The sequence below is a fragment of the Melospiza melodia genome, chromosome 3, assembly GCF_035770615.1.
Source record: "Melospiza melodia melodia isolate bMelMel2 chromosome 3, bMelMel2.pri, whole genome shotgun sequence".
NCBI classification, from domain to species: domain Eukaryota; kingdom Metazoa; phylum Chordata; class Aves; order Passeriformes; family Passerellidae; genus Melospiza; species Melospiza melodia.
The window spans coordinates 20,754,673-20,777,385 of NC_086196.1; the positions used below are offsets into that span (position 1 = coordinate 20,754,673).

General features: G+C 42.3%; 1 protein-coding gene across 2 annotated transcripts in view; it reads left to right on the plus strand.

Moving 5' to 3' along the window:
- The window catches only part of EVA1A (eva-1 homolog A, regulator of programmed cell death), a 204,635-nt gene that overhangs the window by 34,262 nt on the left and 147,660 nt on the right, over positions 1–22,713 (plus strand). For both annotated transcript variants that reach the window (XM_063150943.1, XM_063150944.1), the window contains exon 2: positions 21,956–22,170. In XM_063150943.1, coding sequence (XP_063007013.1) covers positions 21,956–22,170 — 215 coding nt within the window. The remainder of the gene's footprint in view (positions 1–21,955; positions 22,171–22,713) is intronic.

The following is a 22,713-nucleotide window of genomic DNA, read 5'->3' on the forward strand; positions in this document are numbered from 1 at the left end:
GGAGCACCTGTGAGACTTTCAGGAGCAATATCTGGGGCATAATGGGGGAGGACAGAATGGGAAGTTACATGAAGCAAAGGAAGACTTCCAGAACACCACAAATTAGTTCAGTGACATGGCTGGAGGGCCAAAAACCCAGTCTATCCTTTTCCCACAAGACAGTGGCCCATTCTTGGCACATTCATGTTTTATGCAGGTTGCATCCTCACATTTCCCTTAGCATAGCAGAAGTAAGTGTGATGGGGTGTGGAGTGAGCTGTGTCACAATTGACCCTTGGACAGTGTCCCTTGTGCTCTCCTGTAATGACCCTGTTCAAGGGACCCTGTGCACATCTCCAGAGAAAGTGATGGAGGTTCATCTTCACTTCTTCCTCAGCCTCAAAGTGTTCCTGCCCTGGGAGTGACCCTGCCCCTTGGAATTCTTGCCCAGAGGGCTATGTGGGGACATTCTCTGAGGGTTTCTTTTCCCCATCACATTATGTTCATTCAGGCAGTGTGTGGTCCTGTTGACTGCAAAAGGTCTGGCTTCCTTTCTTGGTCTCCCTAGCATGCTCTAATGTTTGGTACTGAAAGATACAAGCAAAAGAAAGCCAAATAATTAGCTATCCCAGCCCTAATTCCCTGGGCAGAAGTTCACTTTTCAGTAACTGAAACTGGCTTAATCCTAATCCCCTGCAAATCCCCCTTCCTAAGAGTCTTTGTGAGGTTCCCTTATTGGTAAGAGCTTCCAAAAAAGACCAGTGCTGCTTTTGGGCTGCTTTTTTTTAAAAGCCTCTAAGTATTGTAGCTGATGTGATGTAATACAAGGACAGTGAATCTCTGAAGCCATAAACCCCTTTCTGTGGGTTATTAATGTACAAAACAAACTGGAAGAAGAGCTCTGGTGTTGCAGGCACAAATCTTCTCCCCCTGTTATTGCTATAAACCTCGTTGCTTTCCCCTCCTGCAAGCTGGCCATTTTCTAGGAGACAACCTTCTCTGAAAAACTCTCACTGCCCCTTCTGCTTTGCTGACTGACATTGGTGGATTTGAGGGGATGCTCTGGGATAACTTGTCATTGCTGCTTTATTTAGACAGTGAAGAAAATTTCCCATAACTGATACATTTGGCACTTGTTTCTGATCATCTGAGTCATGGGTTCGTTCTGCTTCTCTGTGTTGTCTGTGTAAGGAACCAGAGCCTGACTGCCCAGATCAGATCTTTGTGCTCTTGATGACTCAGTAGTTAGGGCACTGAGTTGGCCTGTCTGAGTTGTAATTCATGGGCTGTGTGTCTCAGGCATGTATGGGAGTTAAAAGAATTCTCCTTCAGCTTCACAGAGAGGGGGAAAGAGAAAGATTTGAGGGAAAATTAGATGTTCCTGTCCTTTGCCTGGAGTGGATATTGCTGATGAAACCTACACTTTTCTTTTTGCAAACAAATGGGTCAGATTTCCCTGTGCCCTCACATCCTTCTTCTACCTCTTAGTTCTCACCTCTTCCAGTTTTCAGTCCTGGGAACGGACTGGATGAAAGACTCTGAGTTGTACAGGTGCTGGCCTCACTTCCTCTACCTCCTTTCTCTGCCACAGGGATCAGGTGGAGCACACCTGGACTAAGGGGAAAAGGCCCATTATTTATTATGACAGCCTGATAGATGAGCACCTTTCTTTGAATAGACATGCTAATTAAAGGCAGTCTGTGTGCTAATTATGTTTTTCTGCATTGTAACCAAGAACTCTAAGAAACTTGCTGGTCTCAGCAATAAAATGGAGAGAGATTGGTGGTAGGAAATTTACAGTCTAATGCTGAGGGAAACTTCTTTGTTATCACCACAGATTTAAAGATTTTTCTGCTCTCTACTTATTTCCTTCATAAACCTTTGGACTAATTAGCTTCTATGACTTTCCTCCTGAAAAAGGATTAGGACAAGGAGTTAGGAGATAAATGAACATTGAATGTGCATTTTTACAGTGTTGCTGGTATTCTTCTTCCCCACCCCTTTCTCCCCCTTTTTTTTTCTTTTAAAATCCCAAGGTACTTCAATCTCCTTTTCATTGTGCATTTCTGATGAAGTGTCAGGGGTCTGATATAATTCTGAAGCTTCATCCAGGCCTTGTGGCAGAGTTGTTTTGTAATTGCTTCTCCTCCTCTATGAGCTTAAGTCTCACCCCAGTTCAGCACATGCAGCTCTGAGGAGCAGGGTCATGGTGGCTTGTCCCAGGCTAAATCCTAGATCAGTCCTAGATCCAGCTGCTTGGGAATACCTGGGTGGATTTAAAACAGTCATGGCTCAGATTTGTGAAGCTGTTACTCAGACATGAAAAAGATGATGTTTCTTATCTTTAGATGAATTCACACCTGTCAAAGGTTTAAATAGCACTGGCAGAAGTAACCTGCTCACTCCTGTATTTAAAGACAATGTCTGTGTCAGGAATGTATGTGTCCTGGGCATACTCTGGGATCTGTGGAGGGACAGGAGGCCAACTTGAACCCCAGGCTGGCTGAAATGCCCTGCTGAAGTGCCCTTCCATCTCCACAGATGGCAGAGGGACCCTGGGGTGATGCTGCTCCTACATAGCTCAGTAGATTGGCAATATTAGATAGGTGACCCTGCCTGACCAGGACTGCAGTGCTGGTTTTAGTGATGCTGTACAAATGCCTAAAAAATGCTTCTCCCTAACCTAAAGTGAGCATGAAGTCCTAGATTGCAACATGGCCAAGGCAGTGCCAAATGCATTCCCCCACCTTGCTTGCAGAGGAAAAGTTATTTTTGTGCTGGGATAGCCACTGACACCCCTGGTTGCTGAGTTGTCTCATGGTAAATGAGTGAGCCTTAGGAGGTTTCCAGAGCCTATTTTACTGGCTTTTGCTGCTTTAGGTAAATCTACCAGCCCTTACTTTTCTGCAAAGTTGCATTGGTAGAAGTTGATAGTCCTAAAGTGAGGGACCCCTGGCTTTAATGAGGGAGCTGACTTGAGTGTACTGATGTGCAAAGAAAGGCTTTGTGAGAGGACCTGTGCTCCTGAATCTAATTCTCTGTGCTTCACTGCTCTAGAGACTCACTTGTCTGGGACTGGGAGAGTTGCATATTGTTATGCTGAATTTTAGGACCTGTCTAGGAAATGACCTTCCCAGCCTCCAGGCTGAATAGGGCTTACACCAGCCTCCCCTTGTGTCCATGGGTCATTTACATTTTATGTTAAGGGACAGCATAGCTCAGATCATAGTGCTTTTCAGAGAAAGGTGATAGTTCCACTATCAGCTGAGATTTAATACCTCCACAACAGGCAAAGCCTGTCATATCAATTTGTTGTTCTGGCCCATTCCCAGGCAAAATGCCATTCCCTGGTACAAAAGCTCCTATTGTTGGCATTGGGCTGATTCCTAACATGCTCAGTGCTTTCTCCCTCACAGAAATGCAATGTGCAGTATGAAACACAATTTTAAGGCTTGTAGATTGTAACTAATTCTCAGTAGTCCAACAGAGCAGACAATGACAATTATGGAAATCTTAGGAGCTGCCTGAAGATGAGCAGGAGATGGAGAAATTAGTCTATTATTGCAAGTTTTTATTCTTCCAACTATTCAAAACACATTTAACAAAACATTCTATCTTTTGGCAAGAGGAACTTTGATTAAAATTTTTTGGGGAAAGAGGAGGTAAAGGAACAGCTCCCTGACTCAGGAAATCATACCTGTCCTGTGGAGAGCTGCTTACCATATGGTTATGCCTGCATGAAAGAATTAAACACTTTTAAGGGATTGGAATTCAATCAGAGAATAATCAATGGATTTAGGGTGGAAGGGACCACTGGAGGTCTTGTAGCTCAAGCCCCCACTTAAAGCAAGGTGCACCTCGAAGTTGTGTTAGGGGGGTGTGATCTTGCCCAATATACCCTGAAAATATCCCAAGGATGTGGCTTCCACAGGCTCTCTGGGCAACCTGTTCCAGGACTTACCCACTCTGGTGGTAAAAAATTTAGCTTGGTTGGGTTTTCCCTTGATGTAACTTCTGACCTTTGCATCTTGTCCTCTATCTGTGCACTTCTGGGAAGGATCTGGCTTTCTCTTCAATAACCAACCCCATTAGGAAGTGCAATCTGCAGTCAGGTCCTGCCCTTAATCTTTCCCAGACTAAACAAACATGCTTTCATTACTCCTCTGTGTATGTGCTCCAGCTCTCTAATCATCTTGGTGGTCCTCTTGGTGAACTCCCTTCGGTTTTTCAGCATCTCTGTCTGACTGGGATTTCCGTGAGTGCTGGGGAGATAGGAATCATCAGTCCCTTGGCTGCTGAAGTGAGGAGGATTTCAGCACATTAGTGTGTCTCTAAGTGCTTTCCTGGAGCTGGAACAAAGCTATAACCACAGAGGTTTTCAAGTTGCTCAGGGTCTTGTTCAGCTGGGTTTTGAGCAACACCAAGAACAGAGATTATACAAATTCATGGCAAAAGGATCTGGGATAGCTCACAAATTGTTCTTGGGAGGTGACTGCTTCTCATTGTTGACTTTAAAAAGATGCAAACAATGATAGTCCAGATTTGGATGCAAATTTAAGTGCCCTATTATGAGGTTGATGCCTGCAAGATAATGTCCTTACACAGTCTGTCTCAGCTTAGATCTGCCCCTGTAGCCGTGGGTGCTGAGTCAGGTGTGAGCAGGGCAGAGCAGGTATGCTCTCCTCTGCTCATTGCTGTGGGAGTTTGGGTTTGAAGGAAGATTGTTTTATGGGTATTGTACTGGTAAATTTGTTCAGTATTCCAAATAGGGAAGGCAGAAGTGGCTAAACTTTGTATCACCCACATTAGAACTGGGTAAATTCCTATTTCCTGCATTTACTCCAGTTTTCAGATGAGTGGATGTTTCACCTGGTGACTGAAACGTTCTCAGACGTGATTTTGAGGAGCATGATGTGGTGCTAAAATATGGGGATTTTTGTGGTTTTTAAAGCTCCAAGTCACCTGAAAACATCAAACTGGGTTTGAGTCAATATACCCTTCTCAGTGATGGGAATATTAAGCACTTCAAAAGTTTCCAGCTCACACAAGCCTTCCTTCTACCTTTGGAAGGATTGCCATGGATCAGCTACCTCCAGCCCTTTTTGGGAAGACTGTGCCCTTCAATTTTCCTTTGATATTTTGATTGAGAGCTAGGTGAAGGGTTGGAGTGACCATGAGAACCTGATGATAGCTATATGCCCTGTCTGCATGTGAGCTACACTGAGAGTTGCTTCAAATATTTATAGCCCTGTCCCCTTCTGCCTCATCTGAAAAACATCTTGATAGCCAGGCAGGCTCAAGCCTGAATGAAGAACAATTCAATTGCACTCCTGTTAGGTCTAGAGCTGTAATAGAAAGAAACAGACTTTAAAATTCTTCCAACCAGCCCTTCTGCCTGGGCTGGACAGGTTGTTGAAAGGCTCTTTGTATTACTGTTGGTTTTGGAAATCCCTGGATTGCAGAGCTGTATGTGAGGCTCTGAGCAGCAGATCAATCTATTTCAGCCATTGTTCCCAGATGGGAAGTATCCCAGTAACCTACCATTTTTTCCTTTTCCTGTGGGGAACAAGAGCTGCTGGGAGGAATTATTTCAGTCTTGTGAGATCTTAGAGTCACTAAGCTCTAAAAGCTGCTTTTTGGAACTGTTAATTTGTGTTTGGCAATTATTCCTTGCTGTCCTACTCTTTGCAGTCCTGAGGAAGGTTTCCATCCCACCTAAATGCTCTGTTTTTCTTTGGAGAATAATTCTGCTTGACCCCTATGACTTTAAAAACAATATATAGAAGGTTTTTGGTGGTTTCCCCCACAGCTTAGCCAAGATATAGCAGTTCTGTTGTTTCTCAATGCACAGAAAGTAATGTCTACACTGAAATTGTATCCAAGAAGTTTCTCTCCTTGTTATGGTGCATGTTGTGGAAACCCAAGATTTGTGCCCTTGGTTTGTCCTCTGGGAGGGACAGTTCTGCTCCACAGAACCTGAGGCATTCTGCCAATTCCCCACTGTTGTTTTCATCCCCTGACCTTTCTCCTGGCTAACCCCCCTCCCACCTCAAGGGTGAGAGGCAGTGGAAGGAAGATGGAGTTACAGCTTCCTAGACGTTTGGCTGTTTTGTCTTTTGTACATCACTTTGTGGCTGACAGGATGTTATTTTTTTCTTCAGAAAATGCCTTGCATGCTAATCTCTGTGCATTAGCTGATCACAACATAAATGCTTGTCCATTATTCCAGTGCCTTCCTGTGTGTCTTTCATCTCCATGCTCTCCAGCGTTCTCCCGTTTCACTTTTTCCCCTCTTTTGTCATTAACTCTGCTTAATACAATCCACCTCAGTACCACAACTCCAGGCTACAGAAACAGGGACAGATACTGTAATCAGATTGATGGACTCAGTTAATAAACCCATTATTAACTGAGTTAACTATTATTAACCTGATTCTGAAGTGCTCTGCAAAGTCCAGGCTTCATGGGACTGTGACAATGATGTCCCTTTCCACTATTTATTTATCTGCTAATAATAGAGGCCTATTGACTTTTTTGCTGTACTAAAAGTTAACTAGTATGCTCCAGCTTATTTCCAGAGAATTCAACAATTGCTGTTGTTCTAATTATTACTATTATTATTATTATTATTTTTTTTTAATTGCTCTTTTACATTCTGATATTTAGGGTAGCTTGAGAGCAAAACTCAGTGCAAAGTAGGCTTGGGGTTTCTCTGTCCTTACTTCTGAGTATGCCATGCAGATTTCTGTATCTCAGGTCCTGGGCTCTCTGTATAGGCACTGCAGAGATGGATGCATTCTTACATCAAGCAAGAGCAGCTGAACCAGCCCGAACTGAAGGAACATCATAACCATTCTGTTCTAGTGTATGACCAGCCTCACAGCTCAAGGAGTTCATAAATCAAGAGCTGTATGTGAACTCATTGGTTCTTGATGGGTTTTTCTTCCATTCATGGATGTTTTGGTCCTTGTGAATGTTTGAGACCAGCAGAAGTGCAGTGGCAACAAATGCCACAGTTCAGCTTCTCAGGTGGTAAGAAAATCCCCTCTTGTGTTTAATCAACCTTTTTTATTTAAATTGAAAGAAACAGCATTTTCAATCCTTTCATTTCCCTTCCTCACTTCCACTTTCTGTGTGGTCTCTCACCTCCCAGTTGCCTGTCTTCCAGGTGGAAGAGGGTTAGTTGCAGTTTAACACCTTTCTCTTAAATGTCTCTGAATTCTCTGCATGATTTCAGAGGGATGGGAGGTGGATCTAGTAATGCAGACACTCTTCTGGGTATGAATATGGAATGGTTATACAGTGACACCGTGGTGCTTTCCTCATTGCCTTCTATTCCTTCCTAACAATTCCTAGTTTTTTCCCTCTGTTATTAATGAGTATTGTTTTTTATATTTTCACAGAACTTTGACTACTCCAAGACTCCTATCATGTGTTCCTTTGTTTTACTTACATTGTCTTTCATTTGGGATTTTTGACTAAACTTCAGTACCTGCAGTAAACTTGACAGAATTTTCACTGTGTGATGCTTCAGACCTGGGCTAGGTGTGTGCTTTAGCATGAGACATTACAGGAATGACTGCCTGATTTTTCTCCATTTTGCTGAGAGATTGCTTGTGGTGATCCAGGAAGGCATTTGTTGGGATTTGGAGAAAGAACTTCAGGAGGAGTAGTCAAGCAGGCTACAAGGCAATGCTGTTGGTTTTGAAATATCTGGACACTAAGTCGTTATGTAAAACTCACAACAAATTTTTCAGATTTCGTTATCTAAAACTGTTCCTGTAGCTCTCTCCATGTTTGCATCAGAATAAATCTAATTAATAAACACAGATGTGAAGACTAAACAAATCCTGAAAGGTGGTATTGTTACAGTGCTTGCTCAGCAGTCAGAGTGCCAAGTGCCATTTCCATTGTCTGGAGCAGCAGTTTGCTTGAGTGATAACATTGTTTATAAAGGTCAGTGATGCTGCTTGTGCAGGAGATGTACCTGGGAGGGCCTTTTCTTGCTTCCCTTCTGTTGCAGGACAATTCAAGTATAACTAATAGGCATCTCTGTGTGAGTAGAGCTGAGATGATGCTGAAATGCACCTGGGGTCATAACAAACAGAATTTCTACTCTGAATAAAGTTGTTTTTTTTTCCAAGCTGTCTTAAAGGAGACTGGGGCTTGTCAATGCATCCTGAGAAGTGATTATATCACAGAATGACTGAGGCTGGAAAATCACAGAATCATAAAATTATTTAGTTAAAAAAGACATCTAGATCATCTTGTCCAGCCTATCTGCTTAGAGCAGGGTCACCCACAGCAGCTTGTTCAGGGCTCTCTCTAGTTGGATTTTGAATATCTGGAAGATTGGAGACTCCACAATGTCTCTGGACAACCTACTCCAGAGTTTGATCACTCTCACAATTACACATACATGTTTAAATGGAATATCCTGCATTTGATTTTGTTCCCACATCTTCTTGTTCATTCACTGGATACCAGTGAGAATACCAATCTGGCTCTGTGTTCTTCACTCCCTGTCCCATCAGTTATTTATAGACATTGACAAGATCCCCCTGAACCTTTTCTTGCCCAGTCTAAGCAGTCCCAGCTTTCTCAGCCTCTCGTTATGTAACAGATGCTCCGTCCCTTGAGCTTTGTGGCCCTTTGATGGACTCATACCAGAGTCAGGGTTTTTTTTTTTTTTTTTTGCACAGGGGAACTCAACTGGGCATAACACTCCAGCGGGCTCTCACCAGTGCTGAGGGGCAGGCTTTCCTCTCCTGACCTGCTGCTGATGCTCCTCCCAAAGGCTGGCTTTGCTGTGAGGGCCCATTACTGACTCATGGTCACCTAGGCATCTGCCAGGACACCCTGGTTCTTTTCTACCAAGCTGCTTTTCAGCCTGTTGTTCCCCAAAATGATGCACAGGGATATTCCTCCCTATGAGCAGTCTTGAGATTTCCCTTTAGTTAAAATTAATGAGATTCCTGTTTGCTCATTTCTGCAGACTGTCAGAATTCCCTCTGAATGATGGAACAACCATCTGCTCCTTCCTGTTCTGTGTCATCTGCAAGTATGCAGATGCCATGCACAGGTTCAGAGGTGTTCCTTAATGTTAAAAAACATAACATTTACCTCAACAGCAGAAAACCTGGGTGCAGGTGCCTATCCTGACCTAAACCAGGATAATGGAGGAGGGAATATTCTTCAATCTAAAGTGTCTGAGGAGAAAAAAACTCAAACAAACAAAACCCCAAAAAACCCAAATCACCTTTTCTGGGGAAGAATGATGTGTCTGAATCCAGCATGGGGTTGGGATACAGCTGGGACATGCACTCAGATGCAGCAAGTCAGAAATGCTCCCAGGTCTTGCAGTTTAATCCCAGCCTTTAGCTGTAACACTGTCCATATATGAGCACAATCCTCACTGACTTTTCCAGCAGCTGACCCTGGAGCTGTTTGGGCCTGGAATACAATGGGTACAAGGAAAACGTGCACTGTGGATGTAGCTGCTGTTACAGCTGTGAGGCAAAGAGCCCTGTAAAGTGCTACTCTGCTAAAGAAATCCCTTCCTCTAATCTATTAGTCAAAACAACTGCTCTGTGTCAAAGCAGCACAAATAGCTTTTAGCCAAAAAGCTTTTCTAGCTGCTGTTTGGCTGGGGCCTGTCTGCCCTGCCCAAGTGCTGTCCCCATGCAAGGGGTGACTGCAGCACTGGGGTTCATAAATTCCACTGTCAGCTTTCCATTGTCCCTTTGTTCTTCGTTGCCAAGGAAGCCAAATATTATTTCTGTCCTTAAAAGAAGTTGCAAATATGGGGAATGGCTTCAGTAAAAGGTGGGGAGAAATACCTTTTGTGTTCTCTCTTATTGCCTTTAAGGAGCTGATTTGGGTGATGTGGTAGAATGGGGCTGTTCTGTCTTTTCTCTGTTAGTCAGATGTCTTTATCATTATTATTAACTTATATTCCAGACTAAGCAGTTCCCTCTCTTTGTGTATCCTTTCATCTCCTTTGTCACATCCTGAAGTGCTACTGAGTGGTCCTGAATAAAAATCAGTCTGCATTTATATCTCTTTATCCCCAGGCTTTCTGTGATGCCTGCTACTTCACATTCACAAGCCCTTTTTTTTTTTTTTTTCTGGTCTTCCCATGAATATAGATGCAGGATCATCCTCAGCTGACATTTGGAAAACTGAGGTGCAGGTGAAACTGATACCAGATTAATTATACTGGGAACTCCATCTGGCCCTGTGGCTTCCAGCCAGAGGTGACCATTTTTGATCACACAATCAGAGAATGGTTTGGGTTGAAAGGAAACTTAGAGAGCCTCTCATTCCAAACCCCTGCCATGAGCACAGACACCTTCCACTAGACCAGGTTTCTCAAAGCTTTCCACTTGAGCACCAAGAAGGTAAAGCTTGTTTAGCAGGTAGAAAGGAAACTCCTGCATTAATACTTGATTTTCAGCTCAAGGTACAGAGACAGTCCTGCCTTTACTCCCCAGTGCTAATTTTCTGTCTTTCTCAGGAGGAATATGTGTAACTTGAGGTTAGGTGACTTCAGGCTGCCTGGGCAGTGTTACAGCTTGGACTGGTGATGCTCAAGATGCCTGTCTATTGATAGTATTGTTTATATCAAACAATAGAAGAGCAATTTACCTGTGACATCATCATTCCAACTATCCTGACAACATTTATCAGGGCTTAAAGTTGTCCAGTTGCTGGTGAATAATAAATTCCCTCTTGGCTAAAGTCAATGGCTTAAACAGCAGATGCTGATCTGGCAGTTTTGCCTGGTTGTGGCAGATGCAGCACACTGCATGTCCTGTTAAGACAATACTTGAGGTTTGTAGCCAGGTCATCAGAGATAGAGCACATCAGAAATCAGGAGAGACTTACGGAAACCTACTTTTGATCTTCATTTTTTTTACCCCCCTCTTTTTATAGCCTCTCTGAGATCCCATTTTTTCCTGGATTTTTTTTTTCCTTTTTGCAAGCAGGTATGATTTGGAAATAAGAGATCACATGAGGACATAAAGACAGGTCACTTACAAATGGATACCCTTGCTCAAAATCTTTATCTTTTCTCCCTTTTACTATTTTAAGGCTGCTCTCTGTTCCTCCAGTTTCAAGTGACCCAATCTCCACAATCCTTCCAGCTGATTCTTGCTGTCATGATGAACTCCTGAGACCACTCTTCTAACTGAAAAATGAGAAAGAGATTTTATATGTCTATTCTAACCTCTGTCTTCTTTTATTTTCCCTTTTTCATTTCCTTCTTTTTCCCTTACTCTGCTTTATCCTTTGACTGTTTAGCCTCTTCTATCTTGTCTCAGTCTCTACTCATTTTCTTTCCTCTCTTGGGGTTCATAAAGCTGCCAAGGCCTGGCCAAAGCAAAGAGAAATATGCATTTCACAGGCAAAGGTCATGCAGAGGGCAGCTCTTACTGCAGGTCCTGGGGAAAAGGATGCAAGTTTGTTTCAGAGCTGTTGCTTTCATTACATTTGACAAATCTACTCTCAATAAGCATAAATAAATAAAATATGGAATGTAAAGCAGAAGGAAAAGGGAGATGTGAAAATTCCAGTGCTGGAAAAAAGCTTTTGCCTAACTTTTGGATTGTCTTGGGAGGTGAGTTCTGGGAGAATTAAGCACGAGGTCTCTGTTCTGGAGGGAAATCACCAATGTGGGTTTTCTGCAGTGTCTCATCAGAGCTCATGCAATATGTGAGCAGTACCTGCCCTTCCCAACACAGGCTGTGATTTGTCATTATCCCCCAAAATTTTCTGCTTTTTCACTGGAAAATTTGCCAGGTGGGAAAGCAATCCAGTGATTTGACCTCCCTGAGCGTGGAGATTGCCAACCTTACCTATCATTGCACAGCACCAAATGAGAGAGGCCTTGAATTTTAGTTTGCAGGGCAAAAAAGATTCTAATGAGAATGACCATTGCAGTGCTGAACTGCTTTTTAAAAACAGTGGAGGAGACTACAACCTGATTGGAAAGTTTTTCTGTAGGAAAACTCTTCTCTGCCAAGTTGGTATTTGCACATGTAAGTCACACTCTATTATTTCATGCAAGGTAACAGGATTTCAGATTTGCTCTCTGGGATCACAAGAATTGTTCAACATTTTCACCTGCCAGTTGAAATCTACATTTTTCAGGGATGTGTGGTCACTCAGAGAGCCCCAGAGCTGGCTCCTGGCACTGTGTGCAAAGCACTCACATCTGCTTGTGATGGCTTTAGCAGCAGCTCCCGTGGGGTTATGCACTTTTGCCTTCCCTTCTGCCACTTGGCCCAGTCTAAATAAATCTGCCATTGCCCTGTACTCACAGTCTTGTCAGAATAATTTCTTCTGAATGGGCAGAAACCTGTTTATTCAGTGTTGGTGTTTCTTAGCCCTTGTCATATTGTCATGGCTGAATTCTTGATTTGTTTAAAGGATTGGTCAGCGTGCATAAAGTCTTGTCTGTCACTTGTGTGGTCAAACAACCACTTTCTTTTTCACAGTGTGATATGCTGTGCAAAAGATTTCTTTTAATTTGGGTGGTAGCAGGATACTTCCCTGTCACTCCTAGTAAAGCTGTGGGCAAAGGCCAGGCAGATTTTAGGCACATCTTCTGCTGTAGCTCTGCTGAGCTCACAGTTACAGAATGGCTGATTTATAGTTCCCTTACTGCACGTTCTGGTGCAAAAAAACCCCTCTGTCCTCTGTGTTTGCAATGGTGAAAGCCTGGGTTTTGGTAAAATTGGACCATTCCCAAGCTGCTGCTCTGTCTCTCACAGTCACACTGTGTGGGGACATGAAGGAGCTGTTACAGACCTTGCCAGAGATAAACACAACCTGCTTTCATGACAAATGCCAAATATTTCCTATTTCCAGAGAAGATTTGGGATCAAATTTTCTTTGGTATGTGGTGAACTGGTAAATCCCTTGCTTCCTAAATACTAGAGATAAAAAAAGGTGCATTCATTGGGCAAAAGGGTGCATCAGGGGGCTGCTGACAGGCTCTGTGCTTGCCAGCATTGACTTCTGACACAGCTGAGGGCCCAAGAAGGGATTTGATGGAGACACAGCTGCCAAATGACACAAATTTGATTTCAGGAATTTTAGTATCTGGACCAGAAGGTGCAGAACAGTTATCAGTCTCTTGCCCTAAGACATAGTGATGCTTCAAGGACAGGCTGAGTGTGGCACAGATCCTGTTTGAGCTCTTAAACCTGGCTGCTGAAAGACATCAAGCTTTGGGATTGTTCTTTTCTTAGCTGGGCTCTTTCCAATTGCATTTTAATTTTGTAATGTTGATTTTCAAGGCTGAATTTTTCATAAGAATTTATCTCCCAAAGGGGTGGGATCAAAAGGACTTTAGTGTGAAAATATAAGTCCAAATGAACACCAATGGGACTTCAATACATGAGGAAAGGTGCATTGGTAGTTATGCATGTATCCTGAAGAGTTATATGGATATAATTATGGCAGACTAATTATATCCCTGTAGTTTTGCTGTTAAAAATCTCCTGTATATAAACCACCTAGATAAAACTGTCCTTTGAATAAAATAAATCTGTTATAACTTAATTTAGAAGAGCTGCATGGCTGTGGTGGTGTTAAGTTCTTTATTGCTGCTTAGAATGCAATGGCAAGGCCAGAGTGAGCAGTGCTGTGATTTATGTGTGGGATGACTGTTTTGGAAAGGACTTGGTTGGGAGCCAAGGAGAAAGAGCCAGCTGAAGCTGCTCAGGAAGTTTCACCCATGCAGTTCCCTCAGCTGTAAAGCAATGACCTTAAGCCTTACTGCAGCTGTATCTCTGGAATGAAATAGTGCCCAGCTTGTCACAGTGTATGGGATTGACCTTTGGGGACTGTTGGAAGTATAGCCTAAATCTCTCTCAAAATCACAGCTCTCATTCTCTGAGTGCTGAACAAACCCCATAAGGCTTCTCAAGACAACCTGGTTATGCTATAAGATGTATTTTATAAATTTGATTGCAGTATGTGCAATATAATTTATGTATTTGACACATAATACATACCACTGCAAGTTATCCTTTTTTCAATTAAAGCAAGACATTAATATTTATAATGCTGTAACACTACCATATTACTTATATAATATATTAATATTTATGAAGTTATGACATTATTCTAACAAAGTGTTATAAGAAATTTAGTACTGCAAAAAATGAACTCCTCAATTGTAGTGAGGTTCAGGTTCTTCTGCAAATTAAATTAGGTAAAATATTCTGTCAAGTTGCTTGGTTTTTGGTTTTTTTAATACACATGTGTGTGCATATGTCTACATATAAATATATTTTTCATATATACACATACCCACATGTACACACACATGGAATTTTGAGTGGGAAGGGTTAGGAGTTGCCAAATCTGGCAGCCTGATAGGGCAGAGATACAAGAGCCCTGTGTCCCCGGGTGCAGGCAGCTGTGGTGCTGAGCAGCTGCTCTGACAGAGCGGGGCTGGGTCAGGCCACTGGATTCAGGCACCAACACTTGGCTTCCACACAAACACAAACAGCACCAGTTGCCTCATCCTGTTCCCCTGTCCAGCTGAGCAGGATGAAAGCCTGTTAGTAGGAAATGTAAAATAAATACATTTCATGTGGATCCTCTGAAAACTGGCCCCAGAGTGTCCACTCAGGTTTGTGGTCCTCAGTCACCTCACACAAATAGGAGAATGCAGAGAGGATTTGTTGACTCCTGGTCTTGCCGTAGCTGTCCTGGACTTCCTGAAAACAACTCAAAGCCTCTCTGGCCTTGGCAGTATTTGTCTTGTGGCTGCTTTCATACCTGCCTCCCAAAGCTTTTATTCTACTTGCCAGCCTGCCCAGCTTGACAGCCAGCAGTGGCCCCAGATGTACCTACACACTGAGCACTCAACCTCTTGCTTCAGTGGCTGGCAGGAGACATCCATGGACACTGACCTTGTTCCAGCTATGGCTGCTCTCAGCTCCATACATCACATGCACACAAATCACTGGAAGAGACTTAGATCTGAAACCAGGGAGCAGGAATCAGTAGCTGGAGAGAGGGTTGCAAGCTGGTGAAGTCCTTGTGCACTGCCTTCCAACCAAATTCTCTGTACTGTCAAATTTCTTGCAAAATTGTGGCTGCCTGCAACCATACAGCTCAGCAAACAAGAGTTTTTTGAGAAATTGCTGAAATCCAAAGGAAGTGGGTGGACAGCACCTTGAATAACCAGTCATGATACTGGTGCACAATTCTAGGAGAAACACTGACAAATGGAGGGAGTCCAGTGGAGGGCCAGGAGGATACTTTGAACCTGAAGCACATGGCATAGGAGGGATGGTGGAGAAGAGAAAGCTAAGCAGTATCCAGATGCTTCCTTCTGCTTCCTGAAAATGGCTATACATAAACCAAAGCTGGGCTCTTCTCAGAGCGGCAAACTAACAAGGCAGGAGGCAAGAAACATGAGTCGTGGCAGGGGAAATTTTTAGCACTTTTTTGAAATAAAAAAAAAAAAATTGAAAAATTTGAATGACAAGGGAGGTGAAGCCCTGGCAGAGGTGCCTCAGAGGCTGGGGAATCCCTGTTATTGGCAGCCCTTGCTCAGGGCTGAACACGGTGCTGAGCAGCTTGATTTCACTTTGATATTGACCCTGCTCCAAACAGTAGTCTGAGCTGGGTGACCTGCAGGAGGCTCTTCCAGGATAAATATTCAAGCATTAAAAAAAAAATAGATAACTTTTTAAACTCTGTCCATTTGTTTTTTTAAAATGTAGAATTTCAGGAAAAATAAATCTCCATAGGTGTAAAGGCTTAAAAAACTTGTTTTAGAAAAAAAGTAAGCTCTCAAGAAAGTATGGACTTATGGGACAGTCAAAAAAAATCATCAAAGATGATAATTCAAATAACAAAGATTTTTGGTATTGAATTTTTAGACTGATTGTTTAAAGTTATAGACCAAAACTACTTGCAGTTGGAGTTGCTTTTTTATTCCTCCAGAGTAATTCCAACTGTCTGTGTAAAAGCTGTAGTGTTTATTGAATTTTGTAGAAGTTTAGAGTTAGGGAATTTAAGGGAATAATTAGTAATCCTCAATAGTGTCTATGTCATATTCAAACCTGCAGAATTGAAAATGACAGTGTTTTTACTTCTGCCACCCCTAACCTTCACCAATCTGACTTCCAGTACTTTCTCATCCCTACAAAAAGCTGGAATGAAATACTGATCAGCATTTACAAAACCTACCTTGTTTAGACTTTAGCTGGCACTCAGCTGCAGTTCTAAGTTCACTCTTCTTTCAAAACCATTTTTCTGAATTAACACTGGATGCTGCTTGAAACTGTAGCTGAGGCACAGAAGATCAGATAGTGGGCAAGGAACTGTTGACTTAAAATAAAAATATTTTCCTTAATACGCTTACAAGATGTTCAGGTTTGTTCAGAGCTGTATGGTATCTGAAAGGTGAAAGGCTTGGGGAGTAGCTGAACTGAAAGCAAATCCCTCTGTAGAAGGATTGTAATAGCACATTTCAATCTCCAGCATTAGTAACAAAGCAAAACAAACCCTACTTGTCTGTACTGGGCTGCTCTGTGATTCGAGAGAGCAGCTTTTGCTGCCACCACCACAGGATTATCAGTAATGCCTGGTATGAAATGCACTCATTTAGTCCCTGCTCTGGCTTCAAGCCTGTTCGGGGGTCACATTTCAGCCCTGTTGGCCCATCCTCACGGCTGTCACTCGATTCCCCTGGCTCAGCTCTGTTTCTGTGAGATGTTACAAGGATCAGTGCTCTGCCCATAAAGAAAAAGCTGAAATTCTCCAGTCCACAGCCTGCCTGAAAACCAGTGTGGTTTAGGGGTTGTCTGAACTCCAGAAAATCTGATTAAGGTATCTCCTGGAAAAAAAGTTCTATGTCACATTCAGTGTCTCTATAACATCTGCAAGGGAACTGAGGAAATTAGAAGAAAATGGCAGCAGATTCTGAAAAAACAATATGGATTTGGAAAATAAGAGGATAATAAATAAAAGAATCTGTGTGAACCAGCAACAAGGGAATACTTAATTCACTAGCAGTTAATTGCAGTGACTCCATGTGTTTCAGTGATTGGTAAATCACTTATTTCTAAGTATAAAGTCCTTTTTTTATGAGGCTGATTTTTCTCTATGATATGTACGTACTCCTGTATTTGTAACCACAAGAGCTCAAAATGGGATATTTTAAGAAGACATTACAATAGCTTGGATATAGCTTGATGCAGATGTTTATGAAGCTCTGGCTTTAATTATATGTAGTAATTCATTTACCATTAGGATCCTTTGAATTTTCTTGTAATTTATTAAAAGTTTTGGATCACATCCAAACTGTAAAAAGAGTTAGTTCTATTGTGATTTTCTCTATTCTTCCAGCACATTCCTACAGGGATGTTCCCTAGTGAAAGATGAAATCTCTGTTCTGAGGATTGGCAGCTGGTGAGTTGCTATGTGCCTTGTCAAGCAAAACTAGAACTGGTTTTAGTGGAAGCAGGAGAAGAGAACTTGCTGGTTTTAGACAGCCATGGCTAATTGGGATACATGAATGAATGTGTGCTCTGCTGTTATCAAAGAACAGTTACAGACTCATAGACTCATGGAATCATAGAACAGTTTGGGCTGGAAAAGGACTTTAAAGACCATTCATTCCAATCCCCTGCCTTGTGCAGGGGCACCTTCCTTTATCCCAGATTGCTCCAAGCTCTGTCCAACCTGGCCTTGAACACTTCTAAAGATGGGGCAGCCACAGCTTCTCTGGGCAACCTGTGCCAGTGTCTCACCACCCTCACAGTAAAGAATTTCTGCCTAAGATGAGAATTTTCTAGTTTAAAGCCATTCTGTCTTGTCCTCTCACTTTGTGCCCCCGTGAAATGCCCCTCTCTGGACTTGTTGTAAAGCCCCTTTATGTACTGGAGGCTGTATTTTCCTACTTCTGGATGGGGTGGAAGCCCTTATGCCATCTGTGCTTTTGTGAACTGCTCCATCAGCTGCTTTGGTTTCAAAAAGGAAGGGCTGTAGCTCCACGAGAGAAATAAAGGAGGATGTTTAGATTTACAGTTCCTGTAAAATGGTGATATTCTGTATGAAGATGTTATGTTTCTCTTTCCTTCATATGTGTTAGGATCTAGAACTGACTGTTGGAGGACTCAAGTGAGTGTTGGAAACTCAACAGTTTCCTGGAGAGACAATGGTTCAAATGATTCTTAGGAGCTGACATTTCTGGGGGGGATAAAGTTACGGTCAGCATTAAGGATTGTGTTTGGCGAGTAGTGTAAAATAATTGCTGGTGACTGATAGCAGGCAAACCCCACACTTTGGAAAAATAAATTGCAGGTGGTGTTTGAAGGGAAGATTTCCTTCTTTTTGAGGGAAAAAAAGATCTGTCATTTCATGATGCATTTCTTTTGGTTGTTTATTCTGTCTTCAGAGTGTAAATCCCTGCTTTGGTGGTGACACTGTTTTTTTTGAATTGAGGAGATGTTTAGCTCTGGAGCTCTATACATTGATTTAACTTGGGAGTATGAAAGCCCATCATCAAAGATTCCACATCCTTGACACAATCCTTAAGAAAAGAGAAGTGTTAACCACAAAACATTTTGAAATTATTTTTGTTATCCCAGGTTTTCAAAACATGAAGCAGTTAGAAAAGGTTTAATGGGCTTAATTATTTAGATTTCTTTGTTGCTTTTAATATGTTTTCAAATGAAATTCATATTTTTAAAGAAAAGCTCAAATTACCACCTGGTCTAACATTGTTTTACCCTGGTATACAAATGCTATTAAAGTCCTCAATCACATGCCATTGGCTTCATGTTTAAATATTTCATTCAGCAAAGAGACTCCCAGTGGTTCCCTCCCTGGTACCACACGTAAGGGTATAAAAGGTTACTTGGAGACTTGTTACTGAAAATTCAACAAGGGTCCTGAAAAGAATTCAGATTTTGGGTTACTGAACAATGAATCAATGGGTAATGAAATGCCAACACTTTCAAAAGAACTGCCAATGAATTAGTACAAATCTGACACACTTAAAGAGAAAAAAAAAGCAATAATTCTCTACAGCCACTTCCTTTTGCACTTTGAAGAACATCATCTCCTCCATGACCATGCCCGTGCCTAATCCAGTCTCTTCTCTCTGACAGTGGTCAGTGCAGATGTTTCAGACATTGTGCTTTGTGTATTATGAGTCAATCACCATCAAAGCCTTCAATCCCATCAATATCTTGAGCTTGAGCGAACTCAAGTTATTTTGAGATTTCTGGTGGAAGATGAGAGGAAGGAGCTCTTTCAACAAGTGATCTGCACTAATTGCAGGGGCTGTAACCTTCCTGATCCTGAATTGGCAATATGAAAGGCATGCTGTAGGAGGCTGTTCTGACAGAGTAGTTGAATATTCAGAGGAGACAGTAGAGTCCTGACTGCACTTTGGTTGTATTTCTCTGGCTCCTTAATAGGATAGCCTCAGGGAAAAGTCCTAATGCACTGGACTAACAGTGTGGAAATGCATTTCAATATTTTGTGCTGTATTCTGATTCTGTTTGTGGTTTGCTTGCCCTGATGGCCATCCTGCATAGTTGCCTTACTTTTGAGGGAGAGAGCTGAACTAATTGCAGGACTAGGTGTGCAGCACCCACAGGGCATATATTCCACCAACTGGGAAAGCAGGTCCAGCCCAGTGGTTAATTTTGTCCCAGAGTGCCTCCTTGAACAAGTGAAATAAAGGCAGTAAATTAAGTAGTGTTTTTTGCTGATCTGATGCAGCCCTGTCACTCACTCTGATAACTGAGGCTGTGTCTCAGCTTTTTTCTTATGAGCAAAAGCTGCCCTTGGGACTTGGAAATTAACATGCTGATTTGAGTAAATATTTATTTGGCACACACCTCGAGGCACTGCAGCAACAGAACTGTGAAGTAAGAACTACAGGCTAAAATTTAGAGAAATCAGAGAATCCAGCCCCCACAGTGGCAGCTGAACAATGAAGCTAAATTACTGTGTGTTGGTTTTCTCTAAGAACAGTAATCGTAGTTGTTTTAGACACCTTGAAATTTGTTGAGATTGGTGGTCTTTCACAGCACTCTTGAGCTAGGTTTTGGTGTTGGCATGGAAGAAGAGCTATTCCCAGTAAAAGGTCTGGATACAGGAAGTGAAAAATTGGGAAAGTGGGGTTTAATTATTGTTTTAAAGTACCTAAAGGTATAGACAAAATGGAAACAGTCGTCTCTCTGAAAGGGTTCACTGTGACAGCTGTTAGGCTTTGGCACAGGGTGCTCAGAGAGGTTGTGGAGGCTCCACCCTTGGGTTCAGAACTGGGAAAGCTGGACTAAATTAGCCCTGCTTGGAACAGAAGGCTGAACTAGATGACTTGCAAGGTAACAACCTAAGTCATTCTGTGATTATGGGTCACCAAGAGAATAGTCTTTTTTTTTTGAAAAAACAAGTTTTATCTCTCCTCTTAGGAATTTGTCCAGGGATTGTTTCTTTTAATTGCTCTGTCTTTTTTCTCTATTGTATCTCTTAAAAGTATAGCAGCAGCCATCCCACCATGTCCTCTCTCTGTCTTCCTCCACAGAGCAAGAGGAATATAAGGACAGGCATTGTGGGGTGGCTGCTTGTAGGCTTGTGTAGGTGGCAGTAGTGGGAAGGGGACTTTCAGACCCATTGCAGAGAGGAGATCTGTGGGGTTGAATGGAGCCATAGCTGACACTGATATGGGGCATGCTCTAGTGTTCCCTGTATGGATGTCTCTGTATCAGCAACCAGGAGGCTTCCCTGAGTGCGGCAAAGTCAGGATTGTTTGGGAGCTCCCATGGCAACCTGACTGTAATCAGCCCTTTTGACTCAGTGTAATTTTAATGAGACTTTGTGCCGCTGCTTTATTCTTGTCAACAACTTCATTATAGTGGATAACATAATCCCCTAAGAAACAAGGAGAGATTTGGTTCTGTATAATGTTCTCCTTCAAAAAATATTGTGACTGTTCAAAATGAGAGAGAAAGCAAAGCTCTGAGGAAGTGTCAAAGGCCTAGGACAGAAGGTGCAGCCAGAAGAATTAAAATGGTATAATGTGAGAGGAGATCAAAGATGGGACTGGAGTACCAGGATGAAAAAGGACCTCATATAACCAATTGTACCCCAACCTTCCCCTTAGTGACTCTGCATTTGGGCCTTTTTGCCCATGACCATTAGTTTATAGGAAAAGTGATGTTGGAAGGGACCTCTGTTCTCTAGTCTAACCTATTGCTCTAGAATGTCAGACCTGCTGGCTCAGGGCTTTATCCAGTAAAGTCTTGGAAACTTCCAATAATGTAGGCTGCACAGCTTCTCTGGGCAAGCTGCTCCGCTGCTTGACTGCTCTCTGAAGGACTTGCTCCATATATCTGGTCTAAAACTCCTGTTTCTTACTGTGCCTGTTATTTCTCATTTTCCTACTGTGAAGAGCCTGCTCCATCTCTTTGATAACCTCAGAGTAGATACTGGCAAGCTGCTGTTATTTCCTCCCAAAAATGTCTCTTCTCCAGGCTGAAGAAGCCACTTCTTACAGGGCAAGTGCTCCACCTTCCAGCCTTTTTGGTGGCTTTCTGTACTCACTCCAGTTTATTGAAATCTGTCTTGTACTGAGGGGCCAAAAATTGCATTTGTCATCTAGACTAAGTCTAAATGATGAGTCTGGCTCAGCTGCATTTCCTGTAAACTTGACGGATATGCTGATGTAAATAAGTTGTATGATTCAACTAACAGTTTAGAGCATCCAAATGTTCCTTCCACTAAGGATATGAAACATGGCTGAAGGTCAAATCACCAAGTGTCCCTAATGTCCCTGTCATCGTGTCTCTCCTTTGCACATTTGTGAGATGAGTAATAAAATCTGCATCCCTCATTGACTATTATTTTGTGTTTGTTGGCTGCACTGCTGTAAATCAACTAATTGTTAACTACTTTTCCCTAATGATGGTTTTTGTTGTGTTTTTTGCAGGTTACATATCACAGGTATTAAAGAATTACACTGACCATGCCTGTGATGGAGAATATGTGTCCCTGAGATGTCCCCACAGAACCACCATCAGCATCCAGTCTTCTTTTTACGGCCGAATTGTACCAAGCCATCAGCTGTGCCCTTCTCGCTATCCCCACTCCTATGCAACTTTAATTAAAGAAGATGTTGCCTGTTCAGTTGGCACTTCTCTTCAGGTATTGTTAAAATGCATTTCTTAAATTTGTACTTCACCTTTCCTTGGCCAGGCAGCAGCTCTCAGTGTTGGTGCAGCACAGACCTGCCTTAAGCAGGGCTACCCAGCATGGGAGCTCTGACATCTCACACAGCTTAGTGGATAATTCATCCTTGTAGTTTAGACAGGACTAAATTAGATTTTGCTAGTGAATTTCTTAGTTTTCCTGCAACTCTAGTCAGTAACACTTCAGGAATGTGGTTGAAGGAGAACTACACTTGAGGGCTGCATTATGTTTGACTGGGTTTGAAGAGCATTATTTTTATAGTTTTCCTTCCCAATTATTAGCTTTTTCAACACATTCAGAAATTGCTGTAGCATTCTTTTTAGCTTTAGATATTATTTCAAGAGGCTTTTACTTTGGTAACTTGAAACCCAAAAAGAATCCTTGGTTTTACTTTTTGTGACTCATTTGGCTCTTGGGCCATTGTAAGTGGTCATACATCACTTAAACTCGTAACATCCCCCAGTAGTTAATCAGCTCTGACCATCTGTGTAGGGAAAG